The following is a 23,071-nucleotide window of genomic DNA, read 5'->3' on the forward strand; positions in this document are numbered from 1 at the left end:
GAGAATGATATAGAATCACATGCATTAACACAGCAAAACCTTTACAAACTATGTTTCTGAGTGGACGGAGGGAGAGAATGATATAGAGTCACACGCATTAACACAGCAAAACCTTTACAAACTATGTTTCTGAGTGGACGGAGGGAGAGAATGATATAGAATCACATGCATTAACACAGCAAAACCTTTACAAAATATGTTTCTGAGTGGTGCAGACACTCCACTGCACAGCAATGTGTGTCCCCGGTTGGGACACCAAGGGCTGTATTTTGTGTGTCTTAAGTACCAGGTCTTATTCCCTAACTTGAGTAAACTAAAGACCTGGAGGCGTGATCACTGCTCTTTGGCCACTCAGAATAGCCAAATGGCATTGATCACGCCTCCAGGTCTTTAGTTTACTCAAGTTAGGGAATAAGACCTGGTACTTAAGACACGCAGAATACAGCCCCAAGTGTCAATGTTGCACAGTCTAACACACAGACACACCCAGGCCAGGGAGGAGGGCCGGGCCGGGCCGGGCCAGTCCAGTCCAGTCCAGTCCAGTCCAGACTTCAGACGGGTCTGCTTTTTAGAAATGTATTGTTGCAGGTCTTTACTATGTGACGTTTCTATGTTTGCGTTACCTTCTATTTATTTTTAGCCACTCAAGATAAAAGCTTCAGCTTACTGATAAAACAAATGCATTAAAATAAAATGTGTAATACCGGTAAATATATCTTATGTGCATATGCATATACAGTAGCTGATAAATGTTTCTGTTAAGAGTGCTTATCACTGTGCATGAGCTTTTGGCTGATGATATCCTCACAAATGCTGGACAAAGGCAAGGAATGGTAACCTGACGCTGCCAGATCCAAGAAGCTTGCTACACAAATTTGTTTCACAGCTTATTGGGATCTGGGATCTCGGGAGCAAATTCGATGACAGGGCTGTTCCTTTTTTTCAAGATACTTGGTAGATGATTGGATGGGACCGTCTGTCTATCACCGTGTGGGTGTGCAAACACAACCAATCATATTGACGTGTCTATATAGCGTCACATCCGGTTTCGCACATATCCCGCCCTTAGCTCACGCTGATTGGTTCGAACCGGAGCTGTTCGGTGTTAGCTCATACCCTGAGCGATCTCAGATGGATGCTGTGTTGGGGAACATGGTTACCCAATACCGCCCCATCTGGCAGAGTCAGGTTAAAGGAATGGGACATGTAACCGAAAGCACTACAATATGCACACAGTAATTACCAGCTAAAAGAGAAGTCTTGTTTCCTTTACGGAGTAAATGAATGAGGATTACATTAGACTGACTTTTGTGTCTTACCATTCTGCTCTTCCTGTGAGGACGAAGACTTGACGTTGCACTCAGCGATATAGACGGGAAAGCTGGAGCACTCCAGGAAGAGCTGACAGGCAGCGGTGAAGGCGGGCACACATTCCCTCTGTCCCTCCCCGGGAGGAGCCGAGCGCAGCGCTAGCTGGTCCACACAGCAGCCGCTCCGTGGGATGGCGTCTGCAGCAACGGGGCCAGCACGTGCCGCCTCTCCCCTCTCAGCCGCTGGCACGTCTCCGTCCCCAGGGACGATATACAGGGTGATCAGGCGCGAGAGGAAACGTTGGAAATGCTCCAGGCAACACTGCATCACTGGCTTGTCCAGAGGCTTGGCCTGGCCTGAGGAGCGACGGCCAGACGTAAGTTGGTGTTCTGGCTCCTCTGAGCCATCTGCCTGGTACTGGACAAAGTCTGTGAAGCCACTCTCTGAGCCTGAGGAGCATCTGTTGGGAGGGTTCTCCGTGTCCTCGAACACCTCTCCACCCCCAGGCGACTCTAGAGTGGCGGGAAGGGCCTATGGCAGGGCACACACACACACACACACACACACACACACACACACACACACACACACACACACACACACGCACACACACACACACACACACACACACACACACACACATTAACACAGGAAAGGGGTTCAATACAGCCTGGGACAGGCATGAGGACTGGTACAAGACATGTTTTAAACTTCCTTCATGAGTACTTGCAAATCATCAATTCAACTGAGTCAGTGATGAACTCCCTAAAGATACACTAACCCCCCTCCCTCGCTCCAGCACACAATCAGCTCAGCGAGGGGTGATGGAGCACAGCTGTTGGGCTTACACCTTAGGGTCTCTGTAGGTGTAGATGTATATAGCTGTATATACCAAGCTAGCAGCCAGCTGACAGACTGCTCAGCTCCGACAATACTTCCCCATGATACATTTTAGTCGAGGTGACAGTGACACTCTTTCCGGAGGCTCAGATGGAAAACGTGTGTGGGGGGTTATATTCAACCGATGTATGAGGGACGAGGTGGGAAAGGTTTTCCGCTCCAGTGAAGTTGGCCCCCCCGAGAGTTACTGAAGCTAGTCTCTCCCTGTTCCTCCTTAGAGAGACACAGACAGAGAGCAGGGCTCAGCTGTTGGTTAAACACCTTGTCTCACTACTTGTTCTCTCTTCCGTCCCCAGGGGCTTTTTGAAGCCCCTGGGGACTCCATCTATCTACCTCCATCTATCCATCCGTCTGTCTATCCATTGCTAGGTCTGGTCTCTGAACTTTTCAGTCATGCCTCGATGAGCTCTCAAATGCTTCCAACAGTCAGGTAGTGGACTGGAATGAGCAGGAGGCATGAGCACTCCAAATATTTCTTCAAAAAGCCTTATGTTGGGGGACAAAGACCCTGTAAGGCTGGGCATGGGATCACCCAGCCAATGAGAGTAGTCAGCAGGGATGGAGGAGAAGGGGCCCGTTCAGGGACCAGGGCGCACCATCACAGCCTGAGGTGGTCTGTTTTTGGGGCGTGGGATGGAGTGTGTTGGACTGGGTTTTGTCTCTAAGGTGATCATAACAGGGCCTGGTCTATTTAAGGACTTTTAAAAAGTCCAGTCATGGGAGGGGTTGGAATTCAAAGACTAGAAAATGTTTGCTCATCAAGGTTGGAGGTTAGCATAGAGAGTTGATCTTTTGGTGTTTGTGAACAATTTAACAATGGCCATAGACATAATCCCAGACAGTTACTGTTTTGATAGGCCTCAGAGAGGATACAAATATTCAGTAAAATGATGGGATCCTTTATCGATCAACAAAATACATAAACATAGTCTTCAAATGCAAAAATGAGGGTAATTTCAGGCAGAACAGCACAGTATTTTTTCCTGTCAAACCCACACAGAAAGATCATCCATCCATAAAATCGATCATCATTTTAGGTTAAATTATAGTCTAATTAACCGAGGACAGAAATATAACCAGAAATGAACACTATTGTCTGCAACCGCAGCGAGGGTGGTTCTTCTCTCGGTAGAACCAGTAAAATGACTAGAAACAAAGCCTTACTTTATCATCCATTTAAAAAATGTATGTGATCACAATTGACTAAATAAATGGATATGATAAAAAAAGACTTTAAACTAGTGATTGAAAACATAGTGTTTATGAAAAGGTTTACTACGTCACCCCAAAACCTGATTGAGTCCCATTGAGATTATGTCTGGCAAACAGCAGAAATGTGATATAGCGACATCTGCTGGGCCATGAATTGGAACAGCAGCTTCAACGAGAACCCTGTCATTTCCAACGAACGAAGCTAGCCCCTTGATATGGACGTTGTACCAAGCTTCAATTTTGTTTATGCGGTTGTGGTATTATTTTAATGTTGTGTTGTAGAGGACCTCGGGGAGGCATGAAGTAAAATAATTTTCCCCTCAACACTCAGACGTTTGACTACGTAAAAAGTAAAAACATTGGTTGTGCTTTGAAAGGTCAGCACAAACTGGAACTTTGATTTACTGCTACAGTGCCTGGTTTGAGGTTTGGTCTATTTGTCCATTTTCTCTCTCCTTACCCGTTTCTCCTCCTCTTTATCTCCACTCTTTTCCCTTGTGGTGGTGGAGGGAGCGGCGGTGGCGTTGGACAGACCCTGCGTCTGGGGCCCAGGGGGCAGCGACAGAGGGGACACCAGCGGCGGCTGCACCTTGCTAAGGATCTTGGAGCAGAGGCGCAGGCAGTGGGTGAGCTCCTCGAGGCCCAGGGTCTGGAGGTGAGAGGTGAGGGCAGCGACCATGCGGAGCAGCAGCTGGGGAAGGTGCTCAGTCTGGATCTCTATGTAGGTCTCCTGGATGAGTGCATAGCGGATAAAAAACACAGTGAGTGAGTCATGTGGACAGACGTGGGCATTAGGGAGTAGGTGACCCTGACAGGACCTATACGTACTGCATGCACACTGTTTTGTGAGTGAAATATACCACAAAACAGTAGATATGATCAGTGCACAGTAAAATCCTTAACACGTTAAGACGATTCTACAATGTCTTCTTAGTTTTCTGAAAAACTTATTTTCTACAGTATGTCAGTAGTTCTCCAACCCATTGGCAGTCTGTCTCGAGAGACTAGTAGTTCTCAAACTTGTGTCAAGGACCCACAAAATTACATGTATTTGGCCGCCGACCCTCCATCTATTTTGCTCCAGAGACCCCCAGAAGCAAAGATTTGAGTTAAAAATGTTAGCTTTAACAAACTATATATATTCAAACACTTACACACATATTCATGATTTTTCTATAATAGTACACAGGCTCGTAGAGCAGCGCGAAGGGACACCCTATGAGCTTGTACATCTGCTATTTTGAATAGCCAAAAAAATAATAGAATGTCTAAAATATAAAATGACATGCTTTCCCAGTTTTAATGGGTTAATGTACCTCTTAAGGTCCTTACAGCACACGTTTTTCGGAAAACTGGCAGAAAAACGCAAAAATTCCGAAACACGCAGCAGTGTGCAGGGACCTTTAGAGTAAGAAGTTGATAAATTTACACTGAATCCTCAGTGTTAATGTATCCATTTCTTTGTTGTTTCTTCACGGTTAATACATTTTAAATGCATCATTATCAATGAGTTTCATAGTTTTCTAACATTTTCTAACAATGGTTCAGAACAAAATAATGTTCCTCACATCTCCCTGACACAGGAGTATAAAACACATTTTAAAATGTACTGTACACAGTAACATCAGAGCAGGACACCTTCATCTTTTCATTTTTAATTTTGCTGCTCTCTAAAGAGTACAGCTACAGATGTTACCAATACAGGTGCATTTAAAAATGTTGACACTTAGTTAATAGTTAATAGTATTATCAACACCTTTTTGTATCTATAATTTGTAATCTTTAGAGAACAGCACAACACAAATCAGGACTGGTGTTACTTTGCACTTTAAACAAGTTGTAACTACGTTTTTAAGTGGACAAACATGTACACAAATGAAAAAGGAAAAAGAATGAAAAGAATGAACCAAGATATATGAACAGATGAGCAAAAAAACCCCAAAACAACTCAGAATACTCATATTTCTTAAAATAACGTGAGCAATGTGGAAGCAAATGACTACATGCATGCAATGCAGACAGTACATGTACATACAGTGCTGAGATGTCATATCCACAACATCCACACCAGTATCACGGTTTCCACCACTCATGACTGTTGCCTTCCTAATTACCCAATTCTTGGGATCATATTTCGTTTTATTCAGAATTAGCTACTTTCAAGCTGTAATTAAGTAAATAGCCTTGCAGAGCCATGGGGCCCATAGGGCAGGAGCCTATCTCCTGTTTTCTGTAGCATGAGGCAGCTTGATGTACAAGTACACCCCCTGGACATGACGCTAGTATGTCGCAGGGACTTACCCCCAATCCAACCCTTGATGCTGAGTGTCAAGCAGGGAGGCACTGGGTCCCATTTTTATAGTCATTGGTATGACTCGGCCGGGGATTGAACCCCGACCTCCCAGTCTCAGGGCGGACACTCTAACCACAAGGCCACTGAGCTGGCTTCGCTTTATTGAGCATGCCACATTATAGGCGAGAAAGAAAGAAAAAAATGACATAAGAAAAGAAAACAGCAAAATGGTGAGACAGTAGAATAGTAGATCAATAGCACTGTAAAAAAATGGGTGGCCAAAGATTAAGTGGTCAAATCAGCCAATCAACCGGATGTCTTAAGGAAAGCACAGCAAGAATGGTGGGATGGGTTTTTATGGGGATGTTTGGCGTGATGTTGCGGAAATGTTATCGCCGCCTCAGTGAAGCAGGATGAGGTGAGGAAAGCAGGAAAGACCAGTACTTTACCTGACAGATTACCCTCATGCTTCTAGTAGGCTTCAAGGAGAGAGAGAGCACAGTTTGAACAGACAGGAGCAGAGCATAAGGACACACAACACACTTTGTATGCAGAGAGAGACTCACGCATACAGTACTGTACACAGTGTACATAGTGCACACACGTGCATGCTGCCCCCCCCTCGCACGCTCACATTCAGTACTCTCTCTGTCTTGCTCATACACACGCGCAGTCGCGCACTCTATACTGCAAGTCTCTCACACACACACTTAGAAAATGTAAAAAAGGTGTGAGGCATTTCCAAACGATTCAGATTGGAAATACTGTAGACAGAAGCGTAATTCTAAAAGAGTGCATAAAATACTCTGACAGAAAGACTAAATAAAACACACAGGCATTGTGTGCACACAGGCACAGGGGAGGCACGCACACACACACACACACACAAACGCAATCACGCACATCGCACGCAGACACACTCACACACAAGGGAAACAGCACGATGCGTCGGCTGTGACACCAGATTCACATTTCCTTGAAGAGCTCTCTGGTCCTCCTGACTCCTGACAGAACATATTTCTGGTCCTGACTCCTGTCCTGACAGAACATATTTCTGGTCCTGACTGAACATATTTCTGGTCCTGACTCCTGACAGAACATATTTCTGGTCCTGACTCCTGACAGAACATATTTCTGGTCCTGACTCCAGTCCTGACAGAACATATTTCTGGTCCTGACTCCTGACAGAACATATTTCTTGATTGCAAGTAGTTTCACGTCGCCAGATAATCATAGATTTCTGCCTACTGTATGTCTCTGGAGACTGGAGAATTCAACGAATGGGCTAAAACTGCGTGGAAACAGTTACAATCTTTTTTTAATAACAGCATCGCGGAACCAATGCAAAGACTTGGGTTGGCGTGAGGGTCTTGTTTTCAAAGCAGTGAGTCTAGGTAGGTTGTTGAGGCTGAGGCACTAGCCCATATATTGGATTTATATTTCCTTAAACAACGTATTAGTAGGCGGGGACCTCTGATTATCCGGCTACGTGAGAGTAGAGACTGCAAGACGTGTGTGAGAATGAGAACCAGGAATAGAGAGAGAAAGAAACAGGATAGAGGGAACACAAGAAAGAGGATGGAGAGAAAGAAAGAAACCGGATAGAGAGAAAACAAGAAAGAAAGTGTGGTCGCTTGTCTCTCACCAAGGAAACAATATCCAGCAGGAAGTCAACCAGCTGACAGAATTCCACCAATGAGAGGTCTGGAGAATCTATGCTCCCAGCGTGCTGTGGCGCACATGGGCTGCCCTTCTCCGTCCTCCTGCAAAAAACATTCACACATTCATGAGTAAAAACTGGTACACACTGTGTGTGTGTGTGTGTGTGTGTGTGTGTGTGTGTGTGTGTGTGTGTGTGTGTGCGCACGTGTGTGCATGTGTGTGCCGGGCGAAATAACACTGACAGCTATGACAGGTGACGGAAGCTTGCTATTCAATGCCAGATCATATGCCAGTTTAGCAACGGTTGCTTAGCTAGCATTGGACAATCGCTTTCGGGGTGGGGTTTAGCAGGGGGCCATTGGGGAGTGGCCAGCAGCGCAACCTAACTGAATGTTTAAACATATAGAGGCCATCTGACAGGGCGGGGAGGGATTGATGACGTGCCAATTTTCAATGAGAGGCGAGCGGGTAGGTAGGGAGGTGCTGGCAATCCGACAGGCGGAGTGACAAGCGGGTGACAAGCCTGTCTCATGCACAAACCCGCTAGCGACAACAGTTGAGCTTTTTTCTACACACATTTAAACGTCCTGGTTCCAAGTGTGAGAACGCAGACAAGGCGTCGCTCCCCCAGAAAGCGCTTCAGGGTGAGATTTATAGACTTATCACTTCCAAAACACACATCATGAAGCCATGAAACAAACCTGCAGCATTCCTCGAACCAGCGAGCGATGTAATCCCACATGTAGTACGGCTCAAAGGAGTTGAACAGCAGGTTGGCGGTCTTAATTAGCTCTGCTGTCTTCTTGTTCTCTCTTAGTTTGCTGAGAACGAAAGTCACAATTAGCATTGCCTCACACAGCAATTCACACCAAGACAATGTCTACATGCAGACTGGACCTGCCTGCTGAGATGAGCGTGGTCTTTGCTAAATGGACTCTGGGTGTGCAGGTCAAGCTCAGTCCGGCACTGTGTGTATAACGTCCGGAACACCTCGATCAACACGTCCTCCAGGATTGCTGGACCTGAAGAGACATTGGTGGGGAATCGATTCAGTCTATGCAGTGTATAAGTTCAACTTAATTTGAATCCTATTTTTCACCATAAAGCCTCTTGCACAATTTAAAATATTACCGTACACAGATTACATTCGTCAAAGGAAAAGCTCAACAGAATGTATCCAGATGTGAATCCATCCTGTGACAGATGGTGCCAGACAGTCACCGGCCACTTTAGCCCATTATGTTCTGGCACTGCACTACAAAATAAACATCTGATTTAAATCACTGTCTAATCAGTGTTTCTAGATTGCAAACAATGTATAAGAAATGAAGAACAATGTTAAAAAGACCATTTTTGTCTCCACCAGGCCGAAGGCATGGGGAGAGAGAGTATGTTTTGCACTGATACTGTATGGTTTACCTAGCTCAGGTTTGTCCAGCAGACTGATGAGGATGCGGAAAGGCTTGAGGTCATGCATCAGGACGCTCTCCTCCTCCCCACCACGGGCCTTGCCCTGCAGGATGCCCACCATCGCCTGGCGCACGCGCGCGCGCACGCACGCACGCACGCACGCACGCACACACACACACACACACACACACACACACACACACACACACACACACACACACACACACACACACACACACACACACACACACACACACACACACACACACACACACACACACACACACACACACACACACACACACACACACACACACACACACACACACACACACACACACACACACACATTTAAGTTTGGTTTTTAGGCTTCATAATCACAAATTGCACAGGGCAGATGTGACAAACAACTTGCGATCAACAAGGTAGCGATCACTGTTATATCTGTTTGATTTTGTTTCGTATCTTTGTTTAATGTGCTCTTTGGCAGGATCCAGTGTGAACCGCATTTACTTCAAACTGCATTCGTTTTGAGTGTGCGTGTGTGCCTGTCTGTCTCATGTTTCACACTTCGTCTGCCACAAGATGGGTCTGCGACAGGCAGTCCCCGCAGTAACCCGTGTCTCCCACCGGGGGAGCTACAGACCAGATGGCGAATGAAAACACATACACAGAAATACTTCCCAACCCCTGCCAACCTCAGACAGTTGAGGTCTCCAAAACATGACAGGGGGATTACACGAGCATACATCTGTGTGTGTGTGTGTGTGTGTGTGAGAGAGATATCCTTGCCTAACCGTGCTGAAAAACTGGGAGGCGGATTAACAGGCCAGGCCACTGGGAATAAGAGGCGTTGGGGCAACAGAGGGGGGGGGGGGGGGGAGACAACATGCATTGCAGACCCGAGAAAGGAGAGGCCAAGTGCAAAGACATAAAAGGGCCCCAATTTGAACCCTCTCTACCCTTCCTTCTACCCTCGCCGCACCCACTGGAGAGCCCAGAGTTTTGGGAAAACAATTTAAATCATAGCTGTACCTGGACCAGCATGTCCTTGGAGTAGGTGTTGAAGTACTGTGTAGCGTACTCCTCCGGGTTGCTCTGCCTCGTGCTGCGTGGGCCTGTTCTCACGCCGTTGTTATCCAAACCTTCAAAGACACAGAATGACATACACCTGTACAGTGAAATACACAGGGACACATTAACCCATTCTGACCTGAGATCAGATTCATACGAGGTTTCCGCCGGACACACACTGTTCTGATGAACCCATTCTGACCTGAGATCAGATTCTAAAAATGTCAGTCGCTCTTCGATTTTTCAAAAATAGCAGACCTACAAGCTCGTATCGCGCCACTCGGTGGCGCGATATGAGCTTGTAGATCTGCTATTTTTAAATAGCTAAAGCATGACATGACGCTGACACCAAAATGGGTGCCCGGTCAGAATGGGTTAACACAGTAAGCACCCCCTGCATGTACTGTATATGTATTATACATACAGTACATACATACATTTTGGAAAAGCCAAAAAGACGAATGGTAGTTTATCTTTATTTTTCTGCCGTTATAATCATTATCCATCCTGTGCCAAAGCAGACACTTACCAGCATTTTTCATCCACAACGCGCAAGTTGCAAATAAGAGAAAAAGTAAGACAATGAACAACGCAACATAAACTGCCTCATGATTTGAAGCTAAATATACAGTACACAACATGAAATGCAGACTTCTTGTGGCTCCTAAGCAGTAGCCTGGTTAATAAACCAGACCGAATCAGCCGTTGGCAAAAATAAATTGCCTGCCGGCGGATTACGGTCTGGAGAGGCTCAATTGTACGCCCATTTCCTACACCAGAGAAATGGGGCGGCCAATCGGGACACGGTATGCAATATGGGCTGGCTTTGGTACAGTGACTTTCAATGCTTGAGACCTTTGACTGACAGTAGCTCTGACCAATTGCGTCAAAGAGAAATTTTTTCAACCCGCCCCCCTGGAAATTAAATCCAAGCTGAGCCTCCCCAGACTAATATCCCGCGGTCCGTGCAATATTAGTCTGGTTTATTAACCAGGCTACCTAAGCAGCAACACAACACTGCGTGTGTGTGTGTGTGTGTGTGTGTGTGTGTGTATACTGTACTATACCTAATAGCCAGGCATACAGTCTGCGGTTGAGTGACATGTCTCTCCTCAAAACCACATGCATCGCTGCTGATAGGATCCGGATCATATCCGGACGAGTTGCCTGAAACCAACAGATCAAAAACACAATTATTTACTCTCTTTTATTGAACACTTTTCTCTGGGTCGCAGTGCTTACAAACACGAATCAAGAATCTGCTACGGCATTGCCTATTTCTTGCCTCAAATAATTTCAGAAGCTGAAAAAAAAGAGATCATTTTGTAATGTGATAGTCAAATTGTATATTTAGTCAAATTTGTATTTATTAAGCATGAATCATATATTGTATTACATGAATGACGTTTAATGAAAATATAATTACCCAGTATTGGCCTGAATATAAGACTATAAAATGGAAATATCCTAACAAACATATTATAATCAGGGATTAGACTATTTGACATTAAATGTTCTTTTTCCACAAATTAGTCTTGAAAATGGTGGTGGCACAATACGGTAAATACATTAAAAAGTTGGCACATATTGTTAGAGAGGAGCCTCAACATTACAGAGGATGTGCTCTAAATGTGTTAAAATCTCCAGACAGGGCAGTAGTTCAAGCCTGACGCTGGATATCCTGATGTCCTTGACTCCTTACCTGACTCATGTGGAAGGGGAAGCAGAACAGAATCAGGTCAAGAGTGCTTCTCTGGACCAAAACACTGGAGTCCTGGACTGAAGTGCTCACTGCCTCCACCTGTAGGGAACAGGACATTTTCACAGGTCTATGTTGAACATCAGGGGTGTTAACATGTAATATATACTATAAACATGAACACTGGGGCGACTGTGGCTCAAGAGGTAGAGCAGGTCGTCCAATGATCCGTGGGTCGGCGGTTCGAATCCCGGCTCATCCTGTCTACATGTCGAAGTGTCCTTGGGCAAGACACTGAACCCCAAATTGCTCCCGATGTGCTGGTTGGTACCTTGCATGGCTTCCGCCGCAATGGGTGTATGAATGTGTGTGTGAAATGAATGGGTGAATGTAATGCACAAAGCGCCTTGGATAAAGGCGCTATATAAATGCACCATTTACCATTTAAGTTAACATTCTGTAAGCATTCACAAACTATCAAAAACTCTGAATCTGCATTCCAATACATCGTTAAATACTGTATGATGGTACAACATCGGGTACAATGAAGCAATGCAAGCTCTCAACAACAAATGAATGACATGATACAATACATAACTTGCAAGATAGATATAATACAGAACTGACCACATTATGCCTTGTTGGGGGGTTTGGTTACACTTATACACTCTCAGAGTTATTGCGGACAGTCAGTCTTCTTGTGAGTTTGTACACCAGGGATAATAGAGCCCCTGCTTGTTGTAATACAATATTGATACTGTACTTGTCACCAGTGTATCGATAACATATCACAAGAGTAAGTATGATAAATTGATAATTTATCAAAAGATTTTTTTTGTCCCATCCCTACTTATGAATGCATTAACATTCTAGTAGGATAGACAGGAATGTAAAACAAAAGTGACCTACAATAAGTCAACAGCCTTTTACAAGCTTATTATTAGATTATTCCACTGAGAAAAACAGCCATGTTCAAAGCACGCTTTGATGTATCAGAGTGCCATACCAATATGCCACGCATCTTAGTCTATTATCCCTCCATGGAGTTCAGTAGATTATGCATTGTCTCCAGAGACGAAATGTTCAGTACAAACGGGACGAACCGACTAGGCAATATACTGTACATATTCAGGTCTAATTCCACATGGGGGCTCGAGCCCCGATGCCCCCACGGAGTCTACGTCACTGATTGTATCTGAAACGTACCATGAGCTCAATGTCACTGCCCATCACGTAGAGCTGGTCCTCCATAGTGAGCTTGCGATTGAGGTGCAGCAGGACAAAGGAGACTCCAGGCAAGCGCACGGCGGGGCTGGTCAGGATGGAACCCCACAGGGCACTGTAGAAGGCTGACTGCTCCACGGCGGCAGCCACCTTCTCCAGCAGGGTGTTGGTCCTAGAGAGGAATAGAAACCAATGTGGGATATGTTAGTTACAGTTAGTAGACACCTTTACAAACAAACAAACAAATTCTTGGTAAGAAACGTATTCCCAGATTTTATTAATATCCTATTATCCTCTGACTAGTGGTGTAAAGACTAAATTAGTCATCATGCAGCCACTGACACTCATTAGCAAGATGGATACTGGCTCCGAATGCTCTAATATACAGTATGCACTACATCACAGGGACCCCCTTTCCACCAGTTGGTTCCCAATGGGAACCGGTTCAGTTCTTTTTGGTTCTTAGGCCTCTTTTAGACGGCGACCATCTCCATATAACATGTCAAAGTCCCGTTGCGTTCTCATTTTTTCTTACCCTTTACACGAGAACGCACACGTTATGCGATAACGGGCTGCCAAATAGACAGGTCACCCACGTACAAGAAGAAGACGCAAGCGGCGCAACACTGCTCTGGGCGCGCCACGGGATGATATATATTTATTAAATAAACGCTGCTGCCGCGGCTGCCGTCTATCACAAGGCTTTTTATTTACATCATGGTTTTACATTCAACATCGCTGATGAGCATCACTTTGTAGACGAGGAGGGAGGCTTGTTCAGGAACTCCATTATATCATAATGATATTGCTCTGCATCAATGTAATAAACATATGCGCTGTGAGCCAACGTGAGCCATGATGTCATAAGTTTTGCGGATTCACCGTTTTGCCTGTTTATATGGAGACCATAGGAAACAGCGTTCTCAAAGATTTGCACTCTGGGAGGCGGTTTCACTTCGTTGCGTTTTCACCTCCTGAGAACACGGTTCTCGTCTAAATGACAGCAGCAAACGATACTTTATTTTGACGTTTTATATGAACACCATCCTCGTGTAAATAGCACCTTAGTCCATGAGCCAGAGCTCCAACATTAGTGGGACAAACTAGACCTACTGTTTATTAAATTGTTTATAGGATCAATACAAGTAAATGAATACATGATAACCCTTCCACAGTAGTAGCTTTTTCATATTTTCTATTATTTTGCATATTTTCCTACATTTATTTTATTTTATTTGCATATTTATTTATTTTTTATTTGTAATACAATAAATCATTGTCTTTGTGTAAGTAATCAACTGGGGAAGTTTCATGGTGATAACAATCTAATATAGGTATAGTTTTTCACACTTAATTCATAATTAACGTTCCAATTTTGGAGCTCTGGCTCATGGACTAAAAACCAAAAAGAACTGAACCGTTTCCCATTGGGAACCAACTGGTGGAAAAGGGGCTTCTGTGTCTTTACAATGAGCAGAATCAATGATTCATACAACAATGTATTATTCATGCAAGATTGCTAAACTTGTTTTTCTTTCTTTTTACATTATGGATTTTTTTCTGATCTGATGGATATATGACCCTGGTTGTTTTTTTCCCATCTCCCCCCCCCCCCCTCTTACCTGTCATAATACTCAGAGCCCTCCTCCAGACCCCCCCTCTTACCTGTCATAATACTCAGAGCCCTCCTCCAGACCCGGCAGCACCCCAGTGAGAAGTCCCTGGAGACCTGGTTTCAGGGTCTTCCCCAGAGGCAGGTAATACATCTCATACAGCCCCAGCAGCACTGGCTTCACAGACATAGCAGCATTGGAGAGTAAAGGGAAGAGCCCCGAGCTGTTGACACGGGACAACAGAGATGTAGGTAGATACACTGGCCACGGACAATTTTCACACTCATAATTTATCCTAACTAAATGTCCGAACTACTGAGCTAGGGCTCGGCATGTGGCTCAAGTACACTTCAACAGAATGTCAGTAGGAATCAGGAACAAACCTGGAACCTCCCGATTCCCAGGTGAGACAATGCTTTGAAAGCCACATGCTTAAAACATGAAAAGTCTGCAAATGAATACTGAATCATCAGGAACATTTGTTTTGTTAGGATAAAAAATCACACCAGTGTGAACCAAGTGGTGCAACTCCCGTCTATTGGTTCTCTGTATCGTTCCAATTTGTATCATTCCAATTTCTTCTCTGAATCGTTCCAATTTCTTCTCTGTATCGTTTGCGTCCAGCAGGTGGCAGCCATGTCACATACTTCTCTCGTTCCAATTTCACGCATGCGCACACCACTCGTGCTCACACAGGTACAATGGTACATGGTACATGGTACAAACAGGTACACAGCTACACGGACATTGCATGCTGGATGTAGAAGTGGTTGCACCACTTAAAAAGGATAAACGGTAAAATGACCAGTTATCCAGTATAAACTCATGTACTAATTTTGTCAACATACTACAGTAACAGATAATGAATACCATAGTAATACCTGTAAAGAAAAAGGTCTTTGGCCAGCCTCTTGGGTCCAATGATCTTGAAGATGATCTCGTAGGTCTCCAAGGCCTTGCGATGGACGCCGCTGGGCAGGGCTGGGTGAAGGCATTGGGCCAAACGCTTGCCTATCGTCAGCTTCTTGGGAACAACCTGGTACTTGGCATTGTTGTGCAATACCTTTGGCAGAATAAAAAGTTCAATAAGTTAAGCAATAACCATGGTCCTCTTTGTCTTAGAGATTCGAGATAGAGGCCCTCATTTATCAACGGGGTTATGGGTGTACACAAGGTGTACACCAGGTGTACACAAGGTGTACACCCAAATGTGGGTGTACACCGCGTTGATAAATGAGGGCCATAGATTCGTAGAAATTTGGTGGCCTCCAATACTATGTGTGGTCACTTCCCAGCAAGGCAAATGACGTCATGATGACTTCCTCCGGTGGCGTTCAGGACAGGTCCCTGCACACTGGACGCTTTTTCAGATTTCTAGCTGCGTTTTTTTACGTCGGTTTTCCGAAAAACGCGTCAAAAAGGTTATAAAATAAAGCAGCAATCTCTCTCGACCTTAACCTTTGTTCCTTGCAGCTTTTATCCTTGCAGCAGATTTTGTATTGACCTGCACTTTCTTTGAAATGTACCAATTCTACAAACTGTTAATACAATTTGTAACTATGTGCTCAAATTGCTGTGAAACATCCGTACCTTGTTGAGTTTTCCCAGTGCAGAGATGAGATCGGCCCATTCACTGGAGTACTCAAAGTTCTTGAGGGCCTTATCCACAGCTGCCACATAGTTCCTGTACTTAGAGTCACTGAGCAGCTCCACTTCCTCTGCATTCATCCTCCTGGGTGATAATGTTACTGCTTACCAGGCTCACATACGTACATCACAAACTACAACAAAAGGAAACAAGAGAACAGAGATGGGATCAGAGTGGGAGAGGCGGTGGGAGGGAAGGACACATAATAGGGTTCAGGATTATGGTTTACTTTTCGCACTTGCTTTTTGAGTATAAGTATGTGTATAAGTATCTTTGTTATATTCATACAGAGTATTTCTCAAATGTCCTGCCGACACACCAAATAAATCAATCAATACTGTAGATCGTTTAAAATCCTGCAATTCTTGTTTCATCCCGGAGCACCTTTGATACTTTTCACTACTCGTTTTGTCCTGTGATCAACTGGTTATGTAACTGTTGTTTTTCTCTGAATAGGGCTGTTTATTGACAAAGTAACATACATCGGGAGGAGCAATGTCTTAACTACATGAACTTGACTTGTCTTGAACTTTATTGCCTCCTTTCCCAGGGCGAACAGCCGGCGAAAATAACAGATCTACAAGCTCACAACCCAACGTGTTATGAGCTTGTAGATATGCTAAGTGTTGTTGTGAGCTTGTAGATTGGATTGGATTTGGAACGCCCTAGGGAAATCCAGTCAATTAAGGATAGAGTTTAAATGGTACTAGCAGCAGTAAATAACCATATTGCATGTACAGTGCAATAGTCTGAGAAAATGACCACTGATGAAATGCCATTTGAAACTAACCCGGCTGGAGGGAGGTCAGAGGAAGACAGATGCCTTCCTCAGACAATACTGATAATCAAGTTAGCCAGAGTGCCCCTGCAGCACGCTGCAGTATAGTACAATACTACAATAGCACCCTTTCACCAAGAGACTGATGTTTATAAAACATTCACGCAGCAGGCCAAGAAGGCTGAATTCCTTAGGATGATAAGCAGTGGAGCTGTGGAGGGAGTCATGGGATGGGCCTGTGTGGTACATAATGTAACATCACATGACATGACAGGCCTGACAACGGCACAATGAAATGGGCTCTTGTTGGTGGAGACTGAAGTGATTATGAGTCCAGGTGGCCGGAAGGAAACTAAGCCAGCTTTTTTATTATCATAGTGGGTGTAGTCAGGTGCTAGTGTCTGTCACACCCATGCTAATACGCTAACATGAATCATTAAAAACACTTTAGAGATGTTTAGAGAGCTGGCTAAAACTAAGACAAAACAAAGTCATCGGCAGTGATATGGTGTATTTAATCACACTCGTTTTACTGTATAGTGTGGCAAGCTACTGTATATATCATGTATCATAATATAAATCATACACTAAAGAGAGACTGTAACACACGACGCACCTGCCGTATACAGCAGGAAGTAAGTGACGTCACCTGGGCACCTGTCATTTGCTGAGCTAGGCGAGCGAGCTATAGGCCTTTACTGTGAAGCAAACTAACTGTCATACGCACACAAATACTGTACAGATAAACAAACATGCCTTACAAGAACTACACCTGACGGTCAAACCAATCGATACATCCAAACAACAGCTACTGTTATAGGACTCCTAACGTCAACGCATCACCTGACGTGAGAGACACAGCTATAATGTTTAGCCATACAGCACAACAACTGTACAACAGTTTTTTTTTTAGCTAACATTGCATTGCATTCATAACAGAAACGATGGAAGGAGACCATTATATGAACGCCTACCGTCGTTGCCTAGATGTCAGACACACTGTCATTCGGCTTGATGATGGAGCACAAAGTCTGGACAGCAACATCAATATGGCCAGCAGGCTAACGACGTTAGCAGCAACCTGGACATCTGACTGATGCTGATGAGGCTGGGCTGCTATGGCTGGGCCGCCGCCACCGCCACCGGCTCTCTCTCGTCTTCACAAGCAGCTGTAGTAGCCCTACTGTAACTGTACACCACTCAACTAGTCAACTCATCATGGGTTAGATAAGCAGCTACTGGAATTCTACATGTTCTTTATGAATCTCAAGATGTATTCATCTTCTTTTCGCTACATGTAAGAATGAATAAAAACAACTTTGGACCGCCACAGTGGCTTCCTGAAAACAGCAGTACAAAAGCCTATAAACATCAGAGACTATAGCCCGGATGGACGGCTGCGTTGTGATTGGATACCTGGTTGTCAGGCAACCATGTTATTCTCTCTACATTTCTTTCATTAATATCACAGACAATATAACCCCCATTTCACAAGATCTTGTCTCCGAATCTAAAGGCCTATTTTCTTTTAGATTGCCCACGTTAGGAACAATTTGAAATAATAAATGAACATTGGACTGATAAATAGTTTTAGCTTAGCTACCTCTTCGAAAACTCACACCAACTTAGAAATTGTCTTTACCTTATTCTAAATTGAAATTCTATATTCTTAATAAATAAAAAAAAATCATGCAACTTCACTGTGGTCCGCCGTCCACATAATTATGATCACAGGAATTTGTCTTTGTTACTGTTTTGACGAATGGTTTGTTAATTGTTTGATGTGGTGACGTCAAAGTCAACCGTCCTTCCAAACCATGGGATGTTAGACTCCGTGACCCAAGCGCCCCCAAAAGAGCAGATCTACAAGCTAACAGCGCGTCGCATGTTGCAACCATAGACTGTGATCGCGACGCGTTGTTAGCTTGTAAATCTGTGTTCTACGGCACAGGGGAGGGAGCTCCCCCCAGGCTGCATTGCAGATTTGCTGCACGTTCCCCTCAATCGTCCGCCAGTCTCCTGTTGCTGCGGAATAATAAACAGGTTCCGACCTCGTGAGCGGTGTAATGAATTGCTTTAGTTTAGTCAAATAAAATAACATTCCATTTTGAATTGTGTTCTAATTATTCTAATTGTCCAAACTAGCCGCCCTGTCTCGTGTTAGTTAACACATTTTGTTGGTGTTGTTTCAGACTACACGTGTCTTCTACTATTTTCTTTTTTCCCACACCTCTGGGACAATCATGTCAGCCAAAACAAAAACAGTTGGGTTTTTCCTAGAGCTCAGGAAACGACTACAAACCGGTCTTCTAATTGTCGGGTAAGTTAATAGTAACGGTGTTCTCTTGTATTTTTGCCAAACATTGTAGTCTAAGCTAAGCTAACATCAGTAGTTCTGATCAGGGAACTGGAGTCTGGAAGTAAAACAAAATCAATGAAATTAAATAAACAGATGTACGCATATTTAATATACCTACGCTAAAAACTAAATCTGGATTTCTTAATTTATGTACTGCCCTGCTGAGCATTATGAAGGCAAAGACAGTCCGTGCATACTAGCTAAAGCATGAGCTAAAGATGCACCCGGCCATCACTGAAAGTGGTGGTAGTAAGGCTGGAGCACCAGCAGGTGGCGGTGTTGCTATTACATATATCTTTTAGAGCAGTTTAGTTTTTTTGATGGAAATACATGACCACTAGATGTCTTTATTTACTACATTGTTGATTTATGAGTAAACATGAGTAATGTTTCGATACACCTGGGATTCGAACTCTGGCCTCCCGCGTGAAAGTCCAACATCTTAACCACTACACTAGGGATATCCCTCTGAACTAGGTGAGATATTTATAGACTTTTGAGGCCATCAGGCAGAGGCTCTGAGCCACTGCTACACTCGCCTCCCTTTTGACCTCCTCCCACGGGGAAACCCGATCCGGGTCACGGGTCACGGCACCAATGTATCGCCCGGCATTTGAACTCGGGCCTCCGGTGTGAAAGTCCAACATCTTAACTAGGGATATCCCTCTGGACTGGGGAAGATATTAGACTTTTGAGGCCATCAAGCAGAGGCTCTGAGCCGCATCCCGGGCGTTACACATATACATAGAGATACATTCGAGATTTGGTATTGGGACGGGAGAAATTAGTAAGTGTGTGTGTGCCTGCCTGCTCGCCCTGTCTTCTAGGAAAGATATGGCTGGTGACCCTCCTGAGGTGCGTGTGACAGCGGGAGATTCGTCCCTCCTCATCCTGTCTCCTCGAGCCTCTGTACGCTTTGAGGTGCCAGCAGGAGTCAGCTATGAGCCGGAGTCCATCATCCAGACAGCAGGAGGGGAAGCAGCAGGAGAAGAGATACATTTTAGACTGCGCATCAACATTGACCAACACTCGGATGAAGGTAATATCCTCTTAAAGCACATTCACACAAAGTTATGCTTTGCCATCCTTATTTGCAGTCCTTTTTGTGCTGTGACGTACAAAGTCTATATTGTAACTATTTGGACTCAGAGATTGCGCTCCCTTCTGGTTTATTGACATATTTTTATGGTCATCTGAGACGGTGAACGAGGGCGTCTGCCCTCTGGAGTCCCCTCTGGAGTCTCCTCGGCCAATTTTGACACTGACGAAGGCCTGCGCGCCAAACCGCGTTTGTCTGTCTGGTATATGACTGCTGCTGCGGAGCACTATCTTTATTAATAAAGACTCTTACTCGACTGGAAGTGCGGATTTAATTCATTTTCTATGTCTCCTCATCCCACACATCTGATCTGCCGAACGGTTTGCGGAGCGGTCTTGATATCGGAAGGTCGCTAGTTCGTATCCCCGGACCGGCACGTTAAAATGACCACCGCTGAAGTGCCCTTGGACAAGGCATTGAACCCCTACCATGAAATGTTCTATGAGCAGGGCCTGGCTGTAAACAAGTTCTTGAGCTTAGTCCAGTTACCCTGGGTAAACATAGTACCTTTCCTTTCCTTTCCAAGAACAGACTCACATCCTTGGGGAGAAGGAGGTACTCGTGAAGTTAACTTGGGGAGAACATTCTGCTCTAATTAGCTGCGCACGTTTCATTCAAAACAGCTTGACCTGACCTCACATTGAAGTTATTATAATTTGAAATTTCTTGCAATAGCTTTTGTTTTTATTCATTTAGTATTTTTTTGTTTAAAGCAGATTTTAACTGTTTGCTAGTTTAGTTTATACTTGACTATTCAAAGGCTTAGTTTTAGTGTAGTTTTTATGAATTATTTAGTTTGGGTTTTTTAACTAATATAGCTTATTTGTCATCAGTGAAATTCAAAAATGTTCTGAAAAAATATCTGTGTGGCTACGGCTAGAAATGTCTGCACCAAGCTGGGTTGCCTACCCAGGAAACGCAACCTTTTGAAGGCACTCGTAGCCAATTGAAATGCAATCTGACTCCACAGATGTTTTCTTGTCTGGCACAAATGGCAGGGGGCCTATATGGGGAGTTGCATCATGATCCAAGGAATCCAGGGGGGGGGGGGGGGGGGATATTGTCCAAGTCCAACCTACGGTTCAAGAGTTATAGGCCTAAAGTGGGTTTTTATTTGAGCTCATTCCACTGAGGATGATATACTGTAGGAACAATGGTTTGCTCATTATTCTATCCAGTGGAAAGGTCAGAATCACAACCATGCCTTCCATCTCTGTGCTTCCAGACTTGTTTTATGTTGTGAAGTTGGTCATTTACAATCACTCCCACCAACGTTTGCCCTGAGAGGATGAGAAGGTGAAGCACATCCGGGGGAGAAACCCAATCACACAGGGATTGATGGCGTAGTTGCTGCCCAAGCTGCCTTCCCCATCCAGTATTTCATCAACATGGTGCTCTAGTATAAGCTTAACAGTCTCTCACTGAGTTTGGCTTGTTTATTTGTTTGAATTTTCCTCAGAGGCTTCCTCAGTCGATGTGATCGAGAGACTGCGGGTAAAGGAGAGTTATTGCTTCTATTGCCAGGGCTGCCAGACCAGGCTACTGGAAGACAGGTGAGGAAACGGGTTTATTTATGACTTCCTCTGTCTACATCTCTGACTGATGTCTTGGAGCCGTGGATGAAACCCCTGGGTTCAACTGAGGCCGGAGTGTTGATCAATGATAGTGAATTATACAACGCCTGCGTTCCTCGCTTCACGCTTGCAAGGCCCTTTACAGTTCGTGAAACAGTCAGAATGTCAGTCAACCTTATGTTGGTGTAGTTTGAGGGTTGTTTCTTTGACCATAGGAAACAAAAGCTAAGTAATATTCAGGACAATCATGCTATTGCTCTTCCATGAAATAGTTCCAAACTAAGAAATGCAATGGTCTCCATTCTCATTAATTTGGTGAAGTCAGTCAGTTTCTTTGAATCTGAAGGGGCTTAGATTTGATTGGTGATATGTGCTTGTGCCCTAATCCTAATGTACACAACTGTACTTTGCCAACATACCCAGATTATTATAATAGATGGAAGCAAATATTGGCTGTTGCCTTATGAATAACTTGTTATTTAATTCTCTTTCACTGCTAAGGGTGTTTAAGCGAGTGCTCCCTCTTCCTAATGGCAACTGGAATGCCATTGTAGATGACTGGTGCTGTCACCCAGACCCATTTGCTAACAACAAGAAGTTGCTGCCCCGTCCAGAGGACTGTTTACTAGGTGACACCTTCATCCTTGTAGCCAGAGACAGTGGCTGTGAAGAGACTCTCACCCAGGAACAAGGCCCTGTCGGCGCAGAAGGCAGCCAGGATCCGAAGGTGAGAGACACTCTTCTAAGACTGATTTATACATGGCTGCATGCATGCCTGTGTCACGCACCCCAACATAGTAGATCGACAAGCTCACAATGCATCGCATTATAGATTGACTAATTTTGAAGCTCGACATGATGCGTGAGAAAGTATAAAACAGGTGGCTGGGAACAAATGGCAGAAATGGAACAAATGTCAGAGCTTATTGCTGTAGTCAGGACAAATCAGAACTCATTATTTTCACCACTACTGTAGAACATTTGTGACGCCCAGAAATTGCTTTCCTATAAGCGATCCAGTTAAATGTTTAAAAGCAATGTTTTCGGTTGCTATGCCGTTATTTTGTGCCCAGGGCAGGGAAATCTGAGTTCTGTAATTTTACCCCAAATTTCCAAAGTAGAATTCTGAGTTGGATGACTGCAGTTAATTTGGGAGGTCATCCTTTTTACGAGCTGTTGCAGCATATTGATGTGTGCTATAAAGCATAGTGATGT

At 44.4% G+C, this 23,071-nt stretch overlaps 2 protein-coding genes across 5 annotated transcripts in view; one reads left to right on the forward strand and one right to left on the reverse strand.

Annotated features, from left to right (window-relative positions):
- The window catches only part of dop1a (DOP1 leucine zipper like protein A), a 40,342-nt gene extending 22,172 nt beyond the window's left edge, over positions 1-18,170 (reverse strand). The window contains exons 1-15 of one of the 3 annotated variants that reach the window (XM_083761456.1): positions 17,799-18,170; positions 15,989-16,179; positions 15,280-15,461; positions 14,451-14,621; positions 12,768-12,957; positions 11,565-11,663; positions 10,930-11,029; positions 9,824-9,933; positions 8,798-8,912; positions 8,280-8,400; positions 8,080-8,199; positions 7,362-7,479; positions 6,166-6,195; positions 3,884-4,153; positions 1,320-1,842 (exon numbers count right to left, since the gene is read on the reverse strand). In XM_083761456.1, the coding sequence (XP_083617582.1) occupies positions 1,320-1,842; positions 3,884-4,153; positions 6,166-6,195; positions 7,362-7,479; positions 8,080-8,199; positions 8,280-8,400; positions 8,798-8,912; positions 9,824-9,933; positions 10,930-11,029; positions 11,565-11,663; positions 12,768-12,957; positions 14,451-14,621; positions 15,280-15,461; positions 15,989-16,126 (2,287 nt within the window). In that variant the 5' untranslated portion in view covers positions 16,127-16,179; positions 17,799-18,170. The other 2 variants (XM_083761454.1, XM_083761455.1) reach the window with 2 other exon arrangements.
- Positions 18,171-18,850: 680 nt separating this feature from the next.
- The window catches only part of ube3d (ubiquitin protein ligase E3D), a 47,781-nt gene continuing 43,560 nt past the window's right edge, over positions 18,851-23,071 (forward strand). For both annotated transcript variants that reach the window (XM_083761474.1, XM_083761475.1), the window contains exons 1-4: positions 18,851-19,144; positions 20,011-20,222; positions 21,742-21,835; positions 22,358-22,583. In XM_083761474.1, coding sequence (XP_083617600.1) covers positions 19,068-19,144; positions 20,011-20,222; positions 21,742-21,835; positions 22,358-22,583 — 609 coding nt within the window. In that variant the 5' untranslated portion in view covers positions 18,851-19,067. The remainder of the gene's footprint in view (positions 19,145-20,010; positions 20,223-21,741; positions 21,836-22,357; positions 22,584-23,071) is intronic.

The sequence above is a fragment of the Protomyctophum parallelum genome (genome assembly GCF_964188405.1).
Source record: "Protomyctophum parallelum genome assembly, chromosome: 3".
NCBI lineage: Eukaryota > Metazoa > Chordata > Actinopteri > Myctophiformes > Myctophidae > Protomyctophum > Protomyctophum parallelum.